The sequence below is a fragment of the Rhinatrema bivittatum genome, chromosome 5 (assembly GCF_901001135.1).
Source record: "Rhinatrema bivittatum chromosome 5, aRhiBiv1.1, whole genome shotgun sequence".
Classification (NCBI taxonomy): Eukaryota; Metazoa; Chordata; class Amphibia; order Gymnophiona; family Rhinatrematidae; genus Rhinatrema; species Rhinatrema bivittatum.
The window spans coordinates 113,708,936-113,731,169 of record NC_042619.1 but is presented as its reverse complement, the minus strand read 5'-3'; the positions used below and the strand labels follow the sequence as shown (position 1 = coordinate 113,731,169).

Genomic DNA, 22,234 nt, shown 5'->3' with positions numbered 1-22,234 from the left:
TTATACACTGTTTTTGGTCCTGTTTGGTGGTCCAACAATTCTGGGAAGCTATTAAGAAATCTGTTGTCTCATTATGGGGGTTTGATGTCCCCCTTCACCCTAAACTATGGTTGTTTGGTCTGTGTGAAGAGTTCTTACCTGGTTTATGAAAAAGCTGGCGATCCTTTTTAGACAAAGAATCACTGGTAGCCAAACGAGTAATCTTATTGAATTGGACTAGTGAGTCCGGACCTCTGTTAGAACATTGGACTCAACAACTTCATAAATTATTAACTATGGAATATCTATCGGCTAAAAAGTTGTCCACCCAAAAATTTACTTTAATGATGGCAATTTGGGAGGATTATGTGCAGTCCCTGCCTTCACAGACTAAACTTCTGCTAAATGAGCTTTAATAGTCTAAGGTAACCTCTATTCCTTGGATTTCCGTATTAATCATTAACTTAAACTCTTGAGAACATTCACACAATAATCTCATTGACTATTTTTTATTGACATTGTTACTCTCATTATCTTTCTTTTTATTACACACTATTAACCCCTAAATATCTCTCGCTGAAGCTTTGTGGGGTGGGGGGAGGTAAGAAAACTCATAGCAAGGCTTGAGAACTTTGTCTGTTACCATACCTCTGTGATCTTTATTTGTCATCATTTTACATATGGATACTTGTCATTCCACTTTATTGTTATTATATTTATTGTTGTGCTTTGCTAATAAATAAAAAAAAACCCAACCCTAAATAAATAAATAATTTATTGATTTAAAAAAAAAAAAAAAAAAAGCTGTATAGCATACATCATATTAGATATTTTGATTTTGGGGAGGGTAATTTTAGAACAGCCTGCTTAGAGCTAAAGTGCATGGGTAGTTTGCATAAGCCAGGGCTTTCTAAACCTTTCGCCAATGTGACCCCATTTTAGCACTTGAAAATTCATGTGACCTCCGGAGGATAATCAAAACAAATTTTTTTTATTTATTTATTTATTTTTTTTATATACCGACATTCATCTCAATTGAGATATCACACCGGTTTACATTCAGGTACTGTACGTATTTCTCTATCCCCAGAGGGCTTACAATCTAAGTTTTTGTACCTGAGGCAATGTAGGGTAAAATTAGCAGAAGTGCCATCCCCCTCTAACAATCATTCCACTCTTGCCTTCACTGCACTCCAGTTGTTCCCGTCTCTCAACCTCCACCCTCTCTAGTCAATCCTCTCTCTCAGCATCCACAAGAGGACCTCCACTCTTAACCTCCTCCTTCCAGCATACCCCCTCCCTCAGCTTCCCCTCCTCCAACTGATGCCATCTTACATTCCCTAGTTCCTCTCACTCCTAAGACTTTCTTGTAACACCCAACTAATTCTTTCACCCTTCCCTCTCACATCCAAGCCCATTTTATAATCCCCAACTGAGTCTGTCAATCCCTTCTTCTCACTCTATTCTCCATTCCCTCTTTACTCTTAACCCCCATTCCTCCTCTCTCACCTTCCAGTCTCATCTCCATCCCTCCACTCTTCTCTCACATCTCCAGTCAATCTTTCATTCCTCCTCTTCTTACCTCCCACAGTCAATTCCTCTCCAACTGATTTCAACCTTCAAACCCCTCCTACATCTGATTACTCCCTTCAAAAAACCCTTTCTCTAAAAATCCCTTTGACGAGGGTCAGTGGCAACATTTTCCTTTGGGCATCTGGCCAAAGGTGGATGACAACTGGTGAGAAGAGAGGTAAGGCTAATGACAGAGGCAACTTTTTTTCTTGGGTAGATTTAGTGGAAGGTAAGGAGAGAGGAACTGTGGCAATCACCACCAGCCAATGTACACTTGGCCCTCCCCACCCCTCATGGCTGATCCTAAGCCTGATGCTTATCTGCAAACTGCAGCAGGATCAGTAATGAAAATGTGGAGCCTGTGGGTCAGTTCAAAATCACAGGCCCTGTAGTAGCCCCAATCCCCTCATGTATAGGGCTTCCTGTTACCATAGAAACTGGGCCACTGCAGGGTCTGTGAGAGCATGCTGGTTCACAGGCCTCACGCTGACTCTCCTTATTAATGCTCCTGTAGCTGGTGCCTAAAGAGTGCTGCATTTGAGGCACTTGTGACCCCAGCTGAAGATTTTGTGATCCCATATGGGGAAGCCCTGGCATATGTCCTCTTTGAAAATTTATAGATTGTTCTGGTATGCGACACACACATCCACAGAAACTTACACCCACACTTTTACTGCCATGGGCTATTGGTCATGGTACCACAGTAAAACTCAGGATTTACAAATGTTGTTACTGGAGTTAACATTAATCTCATTGGAATTATGGAAGCCACTGTGGAATCATGGCAAATATATTCTCACTGTAGATATATTGTAGTTGGTTATCTCAGTATCTCTCGGCTGGAGGGGGTACATCACCCCAGGAACAATATAGGACTGCAAGACAGGACACAGGGTAGCACTAGGGCCGGTCTTCTGCTTAACCAGCTCCCGCCCCCGCAGATTGAGCTCTTGGGTTCTAGAGGCCAGTAGGTCTCTGAGGCAGCAGTACATCATGGTGAGTCTGTACTGTGGAGCAAGACAGGATCAAGGCTTGGACATGGAGGCAGGCAAGGCTAGGAGACCAGCACTGTGTGGAGGCTTGGACACAGAACAAGGACTGGGGCTGAAAAAGAGACAAGGCAAGGTAATGTACATAGCCAGGGAATGATACAAGTAAGGCAGGGTGCGAGGCAGGAGCTATGGATAGACTACTGGAATAGACTGGGAGCTGGATTGGACCCTGGAAAGACAAGTATTGACTGGATACTAAATCAGACAGATCTGGCAGAGCATGACAAGACCGGACTGTTACGCCCCCCACCCGCGGTCGTCCCGTGCACAGGACCACTCACCTTCGGGGTCACACAGCGGGTTCCGGTCCTGTCTCCCTCGATCCTTGCAAGTCCAGCTAGGCTCCTGCGGCGGCGGTCGCTGGGCCTTCAGTCGCGTGCCGAGCCTCACGCCAGGCCTCGGCGTCTCAGCAGCTAGTCACGCCCCTACGCGTGCACGGACCAGCCGCCCTGATGTAGGTTCCAGGATGGGGCCTAGTTCCGCGGCGCACCCTGATTGAACTCTTGTTAAAAGGAGGTTCCTGGCCTCAATTCCTTGCCTTGGCAATCGGGGTCGGTTTGTTCCTGAGATTGCCCTTGTTCGTGTTCCTGTTTGCTTGTTCCAGGATCCTTCTGTTCCAGTTCTGTTCCTGCTCGTACCTGTTCCTTGCCTGCTTGTTCCTGTCTTCATTGTTCATCTCCCTGGTCTTACCTTGGACTGACTTTCTGCCAAAGACCTCAGCTTGTTCCTGACCTGCTGCCTGCCTGCTGCCTGCCAAAGACCTCCACTTGTTCCTGACCTGCCTGCCGTCTGCTAAAGACTTAAGCCTGCTGTTCGACCTTGCCTGACTTCTGGATCTTGACCCTTGCTTCGTTGACCACTCCTCAGACTGATTCTTGGACTTTGACCTTGCTCGCCTGACCTTGCTTGATTCTGGCTCTGTCCCTAGCCTTGTCCTCACCAACTCTATTCTGGTTCGCTCTCTTCCAACCTGTCTCCAGCTTCGAACCCGATAGCGCTCTTCCAGTGTCTGTGGGCACGCAGGACTCTGACTCTCCCAAGAGACCCTGCGAGGCCCACCTGTCCCAGCAGCCCGGGTGCCTACGGGCTCCTCCCAATGGGACCTCGGGCTTCCAGTGGTGAAGACCTACTCTGCCTCTGTCTCCTTCCATGCTCCGCCCCCCTGTGGCCAGTTCCCGAGCGCAACACAGACAAGGACAAGGACAAGACCAAACAAGACAGACTAGGGCAGGACTTAGCAAGGCAGACACAGAAGAAAGAACATAGAAGCCCGGAGGCAACAAGGCTGAAGGCGCAAAGGCCACTAGACAGTAGGCCAGAAGGCCCCTATGCAAGGCAAGGTAAGGCCTAGAGTAGGCACGGAGTAAGATACTAGGAGCAAGAAGGCCTGAAGGCCACAAGGCAAAGCAAGGCCTCAGTAGGCCACAAGACAATATATAAGGAGCAAAAAGGCCAGTAAGGTGTAAGGCAAGGAGCATGAAGGCCCAGAGGCCTCACGGCAAGACAAAGAGCAAGAAGGCCTGGAGGCCACAAGACATTAGACAGGGAAACAGTGGCCAGGTCAGAGAACCAAGAGTGACTCCATGATAAGGCAATGGGAAGCAGGCAAGGCCTGGGTAACATAGGGCTAGAAGTTGGGTATGTTGCAAGCAGTGAGGAAGAACTTGGCAAGACTAGAGGCTACGCGCGCTTAGGTCCCCTGGCGGAGAGGAGGCTGCATCGTGGGCAAAGTCAGGATACCAGTGAGCAAGTAGTTCTGAGCAGAGCTCAGGTTCTTATGGCCTGGATTGGCCACTGTTGGAAACAGGATGCTGGGCTTGATGGACCCTTGGTCTGACCCAGTTTGGTATGTTCTTATGTTCTCTGCTGGTAGGGAGGCATCATTGCAGGAGGCAGAAGGATAGGATGAGGCTGCATAGCAGGCAAAATCCTAAAAGGTTAGACTGGCAAACTCTAGGCACAATTATGCAGTCCACAGCAATTCCTCACGAAAGGGAATTGTGAAAGCCTGATCGGTTGTGCTAGACAGGCTGAGGTGGGATACCAAATGTTTTTTTCTTTTATTTGTTTTTAATTAGTGGCTTTCCCCAAGTCTGCCTGGTTAATAACGGTTTATGGGCTTTTCCTCCTGGAACTTGTTTAAACCTTTTTTTAAACCCAGCTATGTTAATTGCCATTGCCTCATCTTAACTATGTGAGGATTAGGGCATAATGTGAGCAAGACAGTACCAGAGTTTTACATAAGCATGCACGCAGATGCCGTGTTCAAAGGGTTGAGCAACGGATTCACAAAAAGCAGAAGCTGCGGGCATCATCTTTGAGAGACAAAATCCTATAATTCAGTAAAATGCCAAATAACATGATGTAACCTCTGAAAGTTGCATAACGGTGAGAGTGAAGGGGTTAAAGATCTATGAGCACACGTGTAAACGGGAAGTACTTAGGGACAGAGAAGTCACAAAGGCAATGGAAATGCCTAGCAAACAGTCTCACAGTGACAACCACAACTGAAAACTCTCCCAATGGCAGTGCTAATTAGGTGAAACAACTCCAGGTGCACTGAGACATATTATGTGATAACAGGCCTCAATGTACTTTGAGTCTGATGGGGTGCTGCTACATAGATGCAGGGAAAAAGAGAGCTGTGTGAAAGACTTGCCTAAAAGAGATTTAATGTGTTACTTAGAGAGTGGATAATTTGGAATCTAAAATATCCCGTGTTGTAAGACTCTGTTAACTCTTTGTCTAAGGGACACGTTTCTTCAGAATAAGATTGAAACACTTGAAAATGTTGCTTGTCAGAGAAATATTAGGCTCATAAACTTTCCTAGGAAAAATATGGTGCTCCCTCTGGATATGTTGAGGAAATACTTTGTGAACGAGCTTAAAATTCCAGAAAATGCTTTTCTTCCTATATCAAGAACATATTACCTCCCACCCTTTAGAAAAGAATCCCAGGAAGTTGATTTGTCTTTTCAAGTTTCATTAGATGTTTTGAATTTAACAGCCTACTTGGAAATAGACTGTTAAAGGATGCTGGGCTTGATGGACCCTTGATCTGATCCAGTATGGCAAGCCTTATGTTCTTATTTTCTTAAAATCAGCTAAGCAAGTTATTCCATCTACTCATGCAGCAACCTTGATATTAGATTTGGACAGAGATTATCTTTTGAAGCTTTTTTCCCCCGACTGAGAAGTTTCCTTTTTAAATTTGAAAGTACAAATGTTTCCTGGTATGGCGAAGACAACTGAAAGCAAGAGGAAAAGATTCCTAATGATAGGGTTGCCAACTGCCCAGTTTTGGACCGGACAGCCAGGTTTTCAGGCATTCTGTGCAGTGCCCAGTCAGAAGTACCAATCAGACGCTAAAGGTTTGGTTTTGAGGGTGGCTCCTACTCTCTTTCACAGTCTCCTACTTGCAGGGAGTGAAAGGCAGGGTCGGAGCCTCTTGGAGAAGAGCTGCGTTGTATTCCTGCCCCCGCCTCTTTTCTTATGCTGTGATTGGACAGCATAGGGAGAGGAGGTAGGCACAGCAGAGTCCTCAGCAACCAGTGGCTCCATGGATTTCTGTAGCAGTGACCCTCTTGGTGCCTCCCCCCCCACTCAGCATGCTAAATTAAAGGCACATGAGGGACACCATTTCTCTTCTCCCCGCGCCCCCAGTCCTCAAGTGTCCAGTCCTGGTCTGTGGACATTTTGGAAATTCTACTTGATGCACAGGAATCTGCTATGGCAGGGGCCTGCTTTTCACAAAGATCCAAATTGATTTTGTCTTACAATATGGCCCTTGAAAGGGCTCGATTGCTGAAGTGTGGATATTCTGCTGCGGTGATTGCCACCTTGCTACAAGCGAGTAAGTTCTCCATTTCCTTAGCCTATGTACAGGTTTGGTGAGTATTTGAGGCTTGGTGTGAAGATCAAGGGGTTCTTCTTCGTTCGGTTAAGATCCCACTCATTTTGTAATTTTTGCAGGATGGATTGAGTAAAGGGTTGGCCCTTAATTCCCTGAAGTTCCAGGTGGTGGCTCTTGCCTGTTTCCGAGATCAGGTGTCTTGAAAGGAGTGAAGCATCTTCGTCCTCCCTTGCGGTTACCAGTGCCCTTGTGGAATCATAATCTAGTTTTGGATTTTTTTGTGGGCCCTACCTTTCGACTAATGTATAACCTTTCCCTAAGGTTACTGACCTTGAAAATGGTGTTTCTTGTGGCAATTTGTTCTGCATGTCAATTGTCCAAACTACAGGCCTTGTCTTGCCGGGAGCCATTCTACAGATGACTCCAGGGGCAATACAGCTGCATACTTTTCCTTCCTTTTTGCCAAAAGTGGTCTCAGATTTTCACTTGAATCAGTCCATTTCCCTGCCGGCTCTGGACAGGGCGAAAGATGTAAAGGGATATCGCCTGTTATGGCCTTTGGATGTCAAAAGGCATATCTTGAGGTACTGAGAAGTTTCTGAACCTCTCAGAAAGATGGTTTGGCTTTTTATTCTCCACAGTGAGTTAAACAAGGTGAGCCAGCGCTGTGGGCTACAATTGCCTGCTGGATTAAGGAAGTAGTCAAAGCCGCTCATTTGGATGCTGAGCAAATGTTGCCTAGTCAGGTTAGGGCTCATTCCACTAGGGATCAAGCAGTGTCATGGGTGGAAGTTAGGGTGTTGTCTCATGTCAACATTTGGCGAGCTGCGAGTGGTCTTCCTTACACACCTTTTCCAGGCATTATCACCTGGATGTGCAGGTGTGGGAGCACGCAACCTTTGCACATGCGGTTTTGACTGGACCACTGGCAGCCTCCCGCTCTATTCAGGAGTAGCTTTGGTACATCCCACTGATTTTGGATTCACCTGTCCGTATGCTAAGAAAGGAGAAATTACTACTTACCTGTTAATTTCCTTTTACTTAATACAGACAGATGACTCCAGCTTCCCACCCTTGGCTGCTGAATGGTTGTACCATGGTCCTCCTGCGTGGCTGTGCATTCCAGGGAGTACCAGTCAGTGTCAATCCAGTCCCTAGATTAGTGTTATTACACTCCTTATCTGAGCTCAGTGTTTTCCTGTTTACTGAGTGCTGGAATGGTTATCTAATTTTTCTTGTTTGTCCACAGTTGGCATTTGCAGAGAATACTGGCAGGCTGATGTCACTGCAGAGGTATATATACTGTGATATCAGCTTTGCTCCGTCTCCATCTTCTGGTAGAGATGCATAACCCACTAGATTTGGATTCACCCATCTGTACTAAGGAAAAAGAAATTATTATGTAAGTAGTAATTTCTCCTTGATCCTGATTCCACAATGTCACCAGCTGCAGATATTCAATCTGATACATCATGACGTTCCTTTGAGTTAACACTGAAAGAGGAGATTCTTGTACGTTGTTTAGGCAGCATGTCATCTTCTTCAAATCCATTAAATCTATGTTCTTCAGCCATGATTAAACTTCTTTGAGAAGACCTTGGGGAAGTAATTGCTGCTATTGGTAATTTGTCTCTCATATCCGGCTTCCTGCCAGACATGTTAAAAAGGCTTTTGTGCCTCCATTATTAAAGATGCTCGAAGCTAATCCTTTGATTCTAGCTAACTTCAGACCAATTTCCTCCTTACCTTGTTTAGCAAAGATTATTGAATCTGTGGAACTTGCCCAGCTAACTGATTTTGTTGAACAACATGCTGTCCTTTGACAAATTTCAGTTTGGGTTTTGGAAGCCATATGGCAACGAAATACTTCTATCAAGTTTTGATTCAGATATCAGGTGTATTGATAGCAGTGCGGAATATGTCTTAGTTTTACTTGACATATCTTCCGCCTTTGACACTGTTAATCATAGCATATTAAAGTCTAGATTACAATCATCATCTCAGGAATCACAGGAACTGTTTTCAAGTGGTTCCAATTCTTTCTTACTAAGAGATCTCAGCAGCTCAGAATCTGTCATCATTGTTCTGATTGGAGGTTTGTGAAGATGGGAGCTCCTCAGAGGTCTGCCTTATCAGCAACTTTATTTCATATCTGTTTGGCTCCCTTCTGCAAAATATTATTTTGTATAGAATTTACATTGTTAACATCATTTTTTTGTTCCCTACTCATCTTCATGGTCTTTCATAATAAGCTTTTATTAAACCCCGAAAAGGCAGATATTATCTTGAGCAAGTTCTCTCTTCACCGTGCCCCATTCACATTTCAGTTTAATGATGTAAGTATTCTAGTTCACCAACAGGTCCTTAGCTTCGGAGTGGTGATTGATTCAGATCTGTCTTTGGTGCCAAACTGTGGTGAAAAGCTGTTTTTTAAAATTGCGGATGGTAAGGAAGCTATGTCCCCTGCTTGACCCTTGAGAATTTCGTATGGTTCTACAGGCCCTTGTATTCGGCGGACTTGAGTATGGACATGCCCTATATGCAGGCCGTCTTGCATATGCCTTATAGCCACTCCAGCTTGTATAAAATGCTGCTGCTCGGGTGTTATCTGGCATCTGTTTGCATGGTCATATAACCCCCATTCTCTATGAACTTCATTAGCTTTCCATGAAATGGAGGATTCTGTACCACTTGGCTGTCATAATTCTTAAACTCATTCACCATGATTCCGACTGCTAGGTAAGCTCCGTATTGAAAATTTATAAACCATCAGGCATGTTAAGATCAGAAGGAAAAACTCTACTTGAGGTGCCGTCATTTAAACTTGCTCATTTAAATATTACTTGAGAGAGAGTGTTTTCAACAGCTGGCTCAATTTTTTGGAACGTGCTGCCCTCCAACATTCAGACATTGACTTGCGAAAAATCTTTCAAGAAGGAATTAAAAAGATGTCTATTTAGGGAGGCTTTTGCAATCCCAAGGAGTAGCTAAGCTCTCTGCTCAAGGATTATTGAGGCTGTTTTCTTTCTGTCTTTATTGATATTGTCCAGTTCTGTTATGTTTGTCTGATTATGATTGAGTGTTTTATCATGTGAGACACTTCAAAATGCATTTTTACGCCCCCCTTCCCCGCCAGCCGTCATGCAACTGTTCATAAAGCGCATAGTTTTTCCCATGCAAAAAAGGGACGGGGAAAAATTGCACTTTGAAATCTCTGTGTGCACGCTCTGGAGCATATCTTGTGCCTGCTTCAATTCAGATGCTAAGTGCGCTCGTGCTTTGTACCCACATTCTGTGCACTGGTGGAATTTTCAAAGGGAAAGTTGACTTTAGAAAACCATAGATGGCATCCACTCACCAGTAAAAAAGAAATACATTGAGAATTGCATGACAGTGTGTTAAAAAGCTCCAGGTGTATGTATGTTGGGGGAGGGAGAAGGAGGAGGACAGAGGAGCTTTGGGTGGATGTATGTCAGTTGCTCTGAGGGGAGGGGTGAAAGTGTGTGTGAGTTGCTCTGGGGAGGAGTAGAAGGCTGGAATCAGTTGTTCCAGGGTGTGTGTCAGGGCTTCAACTGGATGGGAGCAGGAGCTCATCCTCCCATGGGAGAGGAATGGGACTCTGGATACCTTAGGATAGTGGTCATTGTCATGCGGAGCACAGAGGTATCTTGTGTGAGTTGTTGCTGTGTTGAATTATGGTGCTGGCGGGGCAGGAATGACTGGGGATTGCTCCTGCTTCATTTTGGATCTAGAGGCTCCTTTGGATTCGAGGGAAGGATGAGAGGAGGGGTTTGGGGGGGTTTACTTTTTCCAGTGATAGAGTAGGGGGGCCTGTGCTTTGGAGAGGTTGTTGCACCTTGCCAGGGGGATCCTGTCTAATTTGGGGCTAGTTGCTCCTTTCCTATTTGTGGCGCAAGATGGCCGGGATAGCACTTTCCTACAGCTCTGGAATGCATAGCCTTTATCACAGACTAATGAATACTATGGGAACTAATCCTCATTAACACTAGACAATGAAAGGCCCCATAGATTGGACAGGGCAGTTAATTTTGCTGGGAGATTGCTCACAACTAAGTTATATGAAAGAGATGAAAAAAGGTATGCCTATTGTAACATTGATGGACAAGAAATGTATTGTAATGTGTTGGATTAGAGGAACAGTACCTGAATATGCAAACTGGGAAGTAAATACAAGGCATAAGGAGAAAAACATGTATCTTTTTTGTTTGCTTGTTTGTTTATTTAAACCAATTTATATTCTGATGATCTGAAAATCTCGGTGGATTAAATTCTCATATACAGTCTTACAAGTAACATCAAATAACATGACATACAGAACCAAAATAAATTACTCATAAATAAAATCAGCAAAACATCAAAACACAAAAGCTGTATACTTGAGTCTTTCATTTTCAGTTAGTGCTCTACAAATGGCTCAAAGCACAGCTGCAAGAGTCATAGTGGATACAAAACCAAGTGGCCATATAATGCCTGTTTTAACTTCTCTTCATTAACTTCTGATCTATTTTCAGATCAGCTTTTAAAGTCCTGGTGTTAATTCATAATGTTGAGCTCTGAAGCACCTGAGTTTTGCAGTTCTCTGTGCTCCTTGTTGCAAAGGTAGTATTTTTTCATGGATTCTCGCCACTTCAAGCTTTAGCAGAGGGGGAACTGTCAGTTTAGGGATTAAGGTTAAGAAATGAATAATATATGAAGCCGTGGGATAAAGTCTGTGCTTCGTTATCACAGTTATGTCTATACCAGTGCCATGCTATATGCATGGCAGGGATCTAGATCAAATGAGATAGTGGATTGAATTGTGGCTATGTGTGTATGAAAGGTGAATGAATGGTGGAGAGTCTGTTGGGGGAATTGTGGAGAAAAAGGAAAAAAAAAAACCCAGACTGATCTGAGCCAATTTCAGTTTTGCTTTTGTCTTTGGAGGATTGGTATTTGTAGATTAAAATTATATAACAGACATAAGATTGTATATGAAGAGAAAGTGTTTCTATATTATTGATTGCTGATTCAGATTTGATTCAATAAAAATGTATAAAAAAAATAAAAAAGGTTAATAAAAACAGGCAAAAGACTAAAAGAAATGTAATGTGTGACTAAACACTTTATTTATTTATTTATTTATTAATTAAACGCATTTATATACCGGTGTTTGTGTGTACATCACATCAGTTTACAGTAAATGTATAGCAAAAATGGAGCGAGAAAGGAGCAAAAGTTAAAATGAATATTATAAATAATTGCAAAAAACAATAACAGAGAAAAGGTTATAAATTAGTGTCATAGAGAGAGAAGAGTTTAGGAGGGAGAGCGATGATTAAGTTACAACAATATGAATTAGTCAATAAATAAGATCCCAGAGAGACCCCAAAACATTCAAGAGAAGTCTAAAGACATGGCTTTTTAAACAATCCTTTTGTAAAGAGACTGGAGAATAGAAAATACACTGGAATAAACAGAAGAGCACTGGCGCACAGCACTATTCTCATAAATGTACATTACAATATTTTAACAAATTGAGTACACAATGAATGTAATAATATAACACAGTAAATGTGATTTTTTTTTTTGACCTGTAAAAGTACCTTCTAGGTACACCTGGCCAAAACCTACATCACTAAACAGTTGTACGTATTTTTATGATTTAATGTAACCGAAACTTAATGGCACCTGTTAGAATGTACTACAGTACGCTTACTCCAAACTTACTTATGTGCCTACATGTAAACCATTGCGATGGTATATAACTTAGCGACGGTATAGAAAAGACTTTAAATAAATAAATAAATAAATAAATAAATAAAAAGGATAACAAGATTTATATTTTAGAGCTTTTCAAATTCCTATTTTCCCAGGCCTTACTGTGGACTCTTTTTTGTGACTAGTGAGCCAAATCTTTCTTTTGGTTCCCAAGAGATTTTTCATGATGGGTAGGATACCCAGAATTGCTCAGGCTTTGTTTCATGGCATTGCTTGCATAATATAAAATGGCCTTTCTTCTTTTTTTCTTGCTGTTGTGATACTCTCATCCACATATACACCAAAGTGCCCATTGCATCGGATGAAGGATTTTTTTTTTTTAGTAAAGCCTTGTCAAGAATATTGGTTTGTGATAGATTTTATTGAGCTCATTGCAAGGATGCAAATGATGTGATAAATAGTTGGAAAATTTATATGTGGGTTAAAAAAAAAATCACTCTCTCAATCTGGGTATTCCCCAAGGCACTGGATTTATTGGATATCTACTGCAGATAAAACCAACCCAGGAAATCAGGAATTAATGACAGTCCCCAGTCACATCATATTTCCAATCAAGATATGATAAATCCACCTGCAGTTTAATTCCCAGAATATGGGGAGAGTCTGCAAATATGCATCCAAATGTTCTTGGAACATGTGTAGTAAAATCTCAACTGGAGTTTATCTTGTCTGTGAGAAACTAAAGCTGCTTCTCTGGTTAGCAGCCACAGTAATTAATGTGCAGCTTCTAATAAAATAGGACTGAAATCTGAGAGCTGAAATAAATACTGGTAATGCAAATCTTATGTTATGAACGTCATGATGCTTCATTATAAGATGCAGGGAGCAGAATTTAGCATGCCATAGCAGCCCTCCACAGCCAGCTTAAAAATGGGAGAGGGGAAGACTTAGTCGTTCATTGTTTTGTTTTTATAGATGGGAACATAATTGCAGTAGGTATCTCCTGAGGTTAATTATTTTCCTCTCTCAAGATAATGGATGTTAACTTGTTAAGATTTACATCTTGGGGGACTGGATGGCTCTATAGCTAGGGACAGTCATCCGGAGCCTTTCAAGTTTTAAGTTGCTAGTTGAATTTCATCTCAGCTTGGTAGGGGCTGAAAGCTATTGCAAACCGACAGCAATTCAGTGGCCTGAGTAAAATGAATTGGTGGTTTTGATCCAGTTCCCTTAGACAGTTGCCTACCGCTAAAACAATCACAGTTGTCACTGGCACACTCTGTCAACTTTTCCAGATGGTAATTTGAATTCTCCTTGTATCTTTTGCTTACTGAGTCACTTCTATAGAAACAATACCTAGTATTTTCTGCTAGTAGTAAATAGGGTTACTGATTGTGTATTTTATTTTGTGAATGAAGCCAACATTTAAGTAGTTTTAAAAGAACATAGTATTGAAAATCACTTGGTATATACAGTTTGCATTTGCCTTATGCCTGTATGTTTTCTCTGAAGCACGAGGAAAACTATGTGGCAGCTAAAGGTAGAGCTTTGGGGCAAAGCACAGAAGAGGAGTGTAGTTGTGACATAAAACTCATAAGGAGTGATCATATAGATAAGAGGGGAAGTGAGAAAGGAGAGAGCCAAAGAACCTAGCATATCATTCAAAGTGGTCCAGGTCAGGTAAATAGTCTACTGAAACAAAGATTAAGTTGAATCAGGATAAATTACCCATTCTAATGAGCTTTACTAAGAAACAGCTCATTTCATGCTCAAACAAAGCTGTCAGAACTGCGCTCTGGGCAGCAGCTAGATTGAAATATAAGTGGAAAGAATCAGAGAAAATGGAGAACTCCTCACTCTCAAGTAGTTTATGCATAAGAAGAGGTTGGAGATAGGATTTTAATAAAATAAAGTCTGGGTAAGAGACAATTGCAGTTTCCTGTGCATTCAGGCAGGCCAGTCCCCACCAATGGGTTATGTACCTCTGCCAGCAGATGGAGACGGAGTAAGAAGCTGACATCACAGATATATAGTCCTGCCCAGACATCAACCCACCAGTATTCTTCATGTCCAGAAGATGGTGGACATGCATTTCCCTAATGGGAAAAAAAAAAAGAGAGAAATAGAAGAAAACAGAAGAACGACAAGACAATTGATTAGCACCTCTTGCCTCCTAAGGTGATACCATTTTGTCCCTTCCTCAATTGAGAGCCTTCAGTCTGGTAGCCTTGTTCTGGCATTGACTTGAAATTTAATTAGCAGTTGCAGGCCGAAAGAGGCTTGGTGGTGAAGGCTTTTGCCCTCTCCCCCCTGTAGCCGAGAACCCGTTCCTGCTCTAAGCCAGGTAGGGCTGAGCTCAGATAAAAGTTTTTATTTAAAAAACAAAACCAGAAGTATTTTAGTGAGGTCCTTCTCCTCAGTATTAAGCATCTCCTGCTCACGTCTCTGGGGAGTTTTGTGAAGTGTGACAGCAGCTCATGCATGGCGAGTTGAGCAGCCTTTTGGCTAGACCCAGCTCTCAGACTTCCTTCCTGGGCCGCGTAGTAGGCCATGGCGGTTCCTTCACGTATTTTTTAGTGTGATGTCAGCAAGCGCCCAAGTGCCTTTTTGTGCACCTAAATCCACATTCCGTGGTGTTGTACGTTCTTTTGTGCACATAGTTAAATGCATTACTGAATGCGTTTTGCACCTGTGCATTTTCTGTGTGCATATTTCAGTGCATTTGTACATTTTGCTAAGGGCATAACTGTGCGTGTAGTTAAGTGCGTACCTGCCTGCATGTTTTGTGCGTGTATTTCAGCACATTTTGTGCGTTTTTCTAAGTGCATAACTGTGGGCTTATTTAAGTGCATTCCTGACCGCTTCATGTGAATTGAGCACATAACAACTATGACGCCAATGTCAAAGAAGTCGAAGTGCTTAGCCATTTGTGCTGCATATCACATAAGGGCGATACAGCCGAAGCTTTCTAAAAGCTGTTTGAGATTTGCCACCTTCTGATTTTTCTGACTCTGGAGAACATCAGATTCGGCTCTGTGGGGCCTGGTATGAAGCCATCTTCCTTTATCCAGGTGGAATTCTTCCAGGGATTACAGACCTTTCTTCAGGGGTGTCCTTCTGAGTCGGCAATACCTTCTTAATCAGAATTATATGCTTGAAGTTCCCCTGTGTCTGCCACCATGGGCAAATGCTCATCCTGACGATTTTGGAGTTGATGTGGATCAAGATGACGCTGATGATGATTTGGGTTGCACCTCTCTTGAAGAAGGGGAGATTCTTCTCCATTTCTTTCAAAGAGATCGGTTGTTGTGTCTGACCTCTCAGACTCTAAAGACCCGTAGAGTGGCTGGGAGTGACTCTTCAGGTGTGCAGAAGAAGGACCCCATATTAGTCACTCTTGCAAGGCTTCATGTTTCTTTCCCCTCCTGGATGCTGTTAAAGAGTTGATTGACCTTGAATGGAGTATACCAGAGATGACCATATTTTGGGGGGGGGGCATGGCTTGTTAGGTTTATACCCCTTGGATCCAAGGCCAGAGAGCAATTGCATTTCCCAAAGGTAGATGTGTTGGTGTGTTCTTTCACTAAGAAAACCACCATCCATGTGGAAGGAGGGGCAGTCTAAAGGATGCTCAGGATAGGAGGATTGAGGCTATCCTTAAGCAAGCCTTAAAGCCGTGACAGTGAATTTGCAGATTGCTTCTTGTTGTGCCTTGGTGGCTTGAACTACCTTGCTTCTTTCGCAAGACTCTGGCGCAGCCGTTTTGGTGCTGCCTTCTTGGCTGATGTGGGATGTGACCTGGTTCGTACAGCTGCCAGAGGAGTTGCTTCCATGATAGTGGCTAGACAGCAGCTGTGGCTGCTGTCTAGCCACTATCATGGAAGCAATTCCTCGTTCCCCAAACCAAAACCACTCACCATTTAACTTTCAGAGACCGAGCCTTCTCCACAGCCGGACCTTCACTATGGAATTCTATTCCTCTGGATCTGAGACAAGAACCATGCTTAGAAAAAGGCTTAAGACTTGGCTATTTAAGCAAGCCTTCCCAGATCCCAATTGAATGACAGCAACATCTTATAAGAGACTTCACAATATAATGTAAATAGTTAATCCTAACTGCTCAGTTATCTTACTCTAATTCTTACTCTAATCCTCTCCCCAGTTATATTAACCTTGTTGTAATGTAACTTTATGAACTCTTTGCACTTGTTAATGTTTCGTTTTATTGTTCACACCCCCTTGTTATATGTAAACTGGCTTGATGTGATTTTTAATCACGAATGCCGGTATAGAAAAAAAAACTCTAAATAAATAAATAAATAAATAAATATTTCTAAGTCCAATCTAATCAAGCTGTCCTTCATGTGTTCCCCTTAAGAGAAACAAGCTGTCCTTCATGTGTTCCCCTTAAGAGAAACTTGGGGGTAACCTGCACAGAGCAGCAGTTACTACCTTGGGAAGCTTGCTGGGCAGACTAGATGGACCATTTTGGTCTTTTTCTGCCATCATTACTATGTTACTATGTTTTGTTTGGCAGTGAATTGAAAAAGTTGGCAAATAGATGAGGGGAAGCCCAGGTTCCTCATTTTCCAAAGGATAAGAAGCCGGCTTCTCAGCCCTTTCAGGCAAGTGATCGCTCTCATGACTATAGGTGATTTCATTTTTATAGGAGAGCTTCTTCTCAGAGATCCTGCCCCTTCAGTAGGTCTTAGTCCTTTAGCCCCAGAAAGCCTCGGAAAGGTGCATGCTCCAGGACTGGAGCTTTCTGAACGTCTCAATGAAAATTTGCGGTCTCGGTGCAGGAGATATGCAGGTGCCTATGTTGTTATCACAGGTTGGTCCATATCAGATCGGATTAATGGGTCCTCGAAGTGATTTGAGATGGCTATGCTCTAGAATTTCTTTGCATTTCTCCAGATGCCTTTATGATCTCTCCATGCAACTCCCCTCAGAAAAGGATAACAGTGGACACTATATTGAGATGACTGTTGGCCCTGAAGGCCGTGATTCCCGTTCCCAAATCGCAGCAAACTACGGGCCGCTATTCCATCTATTTTGTCGTACCCAAGAGGGGTCATTTTGACCCATCCTGGATCTCAAGGGAGTTAAGCATCATTTGTGGGGCACTCATTTCCGAATGGAAACGGTAAGCTCCATCATAATAGCAGTATAATCAGGAGAATAACTCATGTCTCTGGATCTGACGGAGGCATATCTGCATATTCTCATTTGCTTGGAACATTAACGATTCCTATTGTTTGCTATTCAGGTTGCCATTACTAGTTTCAGGCCTTCCAGCTGACCACTGAGCCCAGGACCTTCTCTAAGGTCATGGTGGTGGCAGTGGTGTTCTTGCGCAAGGACGGCATTCTGGTGCGTCCGTATCTGGATGATTGGTTGATGCAAGCCAAGAGCATGGAAGAAAGTCTCCAGGCTTCTTGCAAGGTAATCTCCTTACTGCAGGAGCTAGGCTGGTTGGTGAACCTAGCCAACAACGGCTTACTGCCATCTAAGATGGTGGAGTATCTCGGCATTCACTTTGATATGAAGCAGAGCAGAGTATTTCTGCCAGAGGGTTGAATTCAAAAATTGATTGTTCAAATTTGTGCCCTGCTCACCTGTCAGTGTGGTTTTATTTACAGATCCTGGGTTTGATAGTGGCCACATTGGAAGTAGTTCCCTGGATAAGAGCTCAAATGCGACCTCTTCAACGTACATTCAGGCAGATACTGTAAAATGTGCTCAGCTGAGCGCACTTTTTAACCTGGTTTGGATGCGCGTTTTGGATGCACATTCATAACCCTTTATACAATAAGGGGTTTAGCACATCCACACCCCCTGAAACTAGTAACGCTCATCACATGCAAATGCATGTTGATGAGGCTATTAGTCATTCACCCGGGATACAGGAAAGAAAAATATGCAGCCTATCCGCACATTTTACGCTCAGAAATTAGCGCCTGCTCAGGCGTTAATTCCTGAGCAGTCCAAAAAAGTGTACAGGAAAGCCGAAAATACTGCTTTTCTGTATTTCCTCTGACTTAATATCATAGCAATATTAAGTCTGAGGAAACAAAAGGTAAAAAGGAAATATAAATTTAAAAAAAAAGTGCCGGTGGGTTAGGTTAGGAAAATGGACGCTCAATTTTACAAGCATCCATTTTCCTAACCCGTGGTTCTCGTAAAATTGAGCGTCCATTTTCCAAACCCGCCAACAGCCACTTCTCCTGGGCCAAGGAGGCACTAGGGGTATGCAATTGTCCCTAGTGCCTCCTTTTAGCGCGACCCCTCATTTGCATTCTGTATCATGCGCTCAGGAGAGGGGGCTGAGCGCGCGTTCAAAGAGCAGACTCCGAAAATGGATGTGTATTTTTAGCACATCCGTACCTTATGGGCCTGATTGCTTTCCCGCAGTTGCAGGACTACGTGGTGAGACTTCTCTTGCCATTGGCGGAGAGTGTCCAGTTGCAGTGGATCATTTCAGGAAGGGAGTTTCCTTGGAGACGCTGGATTGGTTAGTGCTTCCAACAGATGCGAGCCTTCTGGGTTGGGGGGGCTCACTGTCAGGAGTTGATGGTGCAAGGTTGCTGGAATGCCGATGAGCAGCAGTGGAGCATCAACTGATTGGAAACTCGGGTGGTTTGTCTAGAATACTTGCAATTCACCGAGCGTCTGGAGGCTCGGATGGTCTGGATAATGTCAGACAGTGCGATGACAGTGGCCTATATAAATCATCAGGGCGAAACCAAGAGTTGAGAGGTGTCAGAGGAGATAGATGTGCTTATGGTATGGGCGGAGCAACATCTGCTAGGCATATCCGCCTCACACATTGCAGAAAGGACAATGTCAGAGCTGACTTTCTCAGCAAGAAGAACTTGTACTCAGGAGCATGGGAACTAGTGGACAAAGCCTTTCAGCTCATTGTGGTATGCAGGGGCCACCCATACCTAGACTTGCTGGTGACCTCGACAATGCAAAAGTTCCGTGGTTTTTCAGCCGCAGAGGGTACTCGAAAGTGCTGGGCATTAATGCTTTCGTTCAGGTGTGGCCGAGAGGTAGCCTGCTGTATGCCTTCCTGCTCTGGCCTCTGATAGGTGGGTTCATTCAGAAGATTGCAATTCAAGCTGACACTTTCCTTTTGGTGGCTCCAGATTGGCCTCAGAGGCCATGGTTTGATGATCTGAAGAGACTGCTGGTGGGCAATCCCCTCATGATGGATCTGTTGTGGCAGTGACCCATTCTACATGACAACTGGCTCTATTTTGTCTTACAGTCTGGCTATTGGGAGGGCTAGACTGTTGAAATGTGGTTATTTGCCTGCTATGATTTCCACTTTGATTCAAGCCAGGAAATATTCTACGTCTTTTGCCTAAGTTGGAGGTTGGAGAGTTTTCTAGACCTGAGTGAGGATCTTAGCCTCTTACAGTGGGTATTCCCTTAATTTTGGAATTCTTACAGGGTGGATTGCATAAAGGATTGGCCCTCAACACCTTAAAGGTTCAAGTGGAAGCCCTTGCCTGTTATAGGGGGCAAGTCAATGGTGGGGCTTTTGTCTTCCCATCCCGATGTGTCCCGGTTTCTGAAGGGAGTTAAGCATCTTTGTCCTCCTTGCAGCTTCTGGTGCCTCTGTAGGACCTTATTCTGGTCCTGGAATTCTTGACAGGTCCGACCTTTCGGCTGCTATGTGGTCTTCCTTGTGGCTGCTTTCCTTGAAGACCGGGTTTTTTTGGAGACAATCTGTTCTGTACGTTGGGTTCCTGAACTGCAGGCCCTTTCTTGCCATGTGCCCTTTCTGCATATGACTCCAGACTGTGCTCTCATTTTTGCCAAAAGTGGTTTCAGAGTTTCATTTGAATTAGTCCATTTCCCTGCCTACCTTAGACAGGGACAGAGATGAAAGTAGGTATCATCTTTTGTGAACCTTGGACGTCAAACGAAATTTGCTGTGGTTCTTGGAGGTTACTAAATCTGTCCAGAAGTCAGATTGCCTGTTTCTGCTCAGATGTTCCTTTGCTGAAGCAGATTAGACTGCATTCCATGAGGGCTCAGGTGGTATCGTGTGCAGAACTTTGATTATTGTTGCCTGTTGAGATTTGCTGAGTGGCGATGTAATCCTCATTGCACACCATTTCCATGCATTACTGCTTGGATGTTCAGGCTCGGAGGACACCACATTCGTGCGGGCAGTGTTGACTGAACAATAGGCAGCCTCCCACCCTGTTAAGGAGTAGTTTTGGTACATCTCACTGGTGGGGTTTGGCCTGCAAGAATGCAAAGGAGAAATTACTAATTACCTGATAATTTCCTTTCCTCTAATGAGGACAGGCCAGTCCCTGACCCACCCTCTGCTGCGGCATTTTTACCTTTTGTTTCGCCTTTTTGGGGCATACATTGCTGAGTTTTTCCTTCTACTTGTTGAAGACTGGTGAGTGGCTTAACCAGCCCCTCAGTTTAGTAAATAAGTTTATTCTTTTGGCTGAGCTCAGTGTTCCCTATTGGTTGGAAGCATTAGTGATTGATTTTTAATAATTATTTTTGAGTTGTTCACAGTTTGGCTTTTCCAGAGGATACTGACGGGATCCATGAAGTCAGCTTTCTACTCTGTCTCCATCTGTTGGCAGAGGTGCATAACCCACTGGTGGGGATTGGCCTGCTAGAGGAAAGGAAATTATCAGGTAAGTAGTAATTTCTCCTTTTACAGGATCAGGGTAAGATCTAGTTGGAAAAAAATGTATTAATAGCAATTTTTCTCTTCTTCCTTTTTGGACAGACCATCCAAACTAGAAGGAAGCTCAGTACTCCTGTTTTCTTTAAGACTCCCTCTGTACAAAACTGGAAAATGTCTCTGGAGAATCAGTTGATAGCTTAGTTCTGTACTGGAATAAATCAGGCAAAGGCCATTCTGGATCATGTGACTCCCCTTAAAGAAAGACCATTCAGCACTAACTGCACCACACTCTGGTTTTTCAGACCACATCAGGCAACTAAAACAGATCTGCTGCAAGGCATAAAGAAAGTTGTAAATTCTCAGGGTCACAAATTAGCCTGGTCACCATCCCTTTAAAAATTGCATGGAGGGTTGTCGATGAGGCAAAAAAAAAAAAAGGAGTGTTAGAGCAGTGCCCTAACAGGAGCAACCCAGCCCCATCAAAGAACTATTCTATGTAGTAAAGAGCCTCTTTGACACAACCTCACAGCAATGTGCTGCCTGTAATCAGCTAGCTACTACTTTCATAACAAAATAACTAAGATCCAAAAAAAAAAAAAAAGACTAGATGAAGGGCATCGCTTAGCTGCAACAGCAGCAAACAGTGTCATCCAGCAGGAAACAATGTAGCAAACTTCAGCCTTAACGAAGCAAAAAAGAAAACTGCCAGTTTCCTAATTAGGTAATAATCACAGCCCTGCAGACCTTCACCTGCAAAACTAGGATACCATGACCTACACTGCTGTCATGGTGTCCTAGTTTTGACCTGCACTGCTGCCACTACCAGCAGTTCTCCTAACCTTATTTTAATCCACTTTGGAGCAGTTGTCCAGTCATGAAAGGCAGATTAGCAATCAAAAATTAAAATTGAATTCTTTAATCTTAGCTAAGGTTTTTATGCTGATGATACTTTTCTCTTTCTGATTTATTTGGTGATCTCCCATGATGTTGTGGTTTTGTCTTGATTTGCTGCTCTTGTACTTGACCACTATTTTGTTCTCCCACGTATAACCTAATTACTGTAGCATTCTCCAATGGTTGGGACTGCAGGATGGAGCTCCCTGACAGCTATGTCTAATGTCTTTTCATCGGCCAGCATGTGTCTTTATAAAAGCAGTGCTCTGCTTTCTGAGGCTGTAACTCTACAGCTCCAGCACAAAGTATCTTCATCTAAAACTTTATGATTTTTTAGAAATATCTTTGATGCTCAGAATTATCGACCTATTGAAGATCTTTTTAGAACAAACTTGGCTGAGAAGAAACGATGCCGAAGAATCCTTGAGCAGGTACTATAATGAAAGAGTTTACCACAGATAAGTTGCTTGTTAATAATCTATTAATACAATTATGGGG

The 22,234-nt window shown here is 43.3% G+C and overlaps 1 protein-coding gene across 5 annotated transcripts in view; it reads left to right on the top strand.

The window, feature by feature from the left end:
• PROSER1 (proline and serine rich 1) overlaps positions 1-22,234 on the top strand; it is a 114,882-nt gene that overhangs the window by 31,676 nt on the left and 60,972 nt on the right. For all 5 annotated transcript variants that reach the window (XR_003856916.1, XR_003856915.1, XM_029602757.1 and 2 more), the window contains one exon: positions 22,074-22,167. Coding sequence is in view for 3 of the 5 variants with exons in the window: in XM_029602757.1 (XP_029458617.1) it covers positions 22,074-22,167 (94 nt within the window). In the remaining 2 variants the exon portion in view is untranslated. The remainder of the gene's footprint in view (positions 1-22,073; positions 22,168-22,234) is intronic.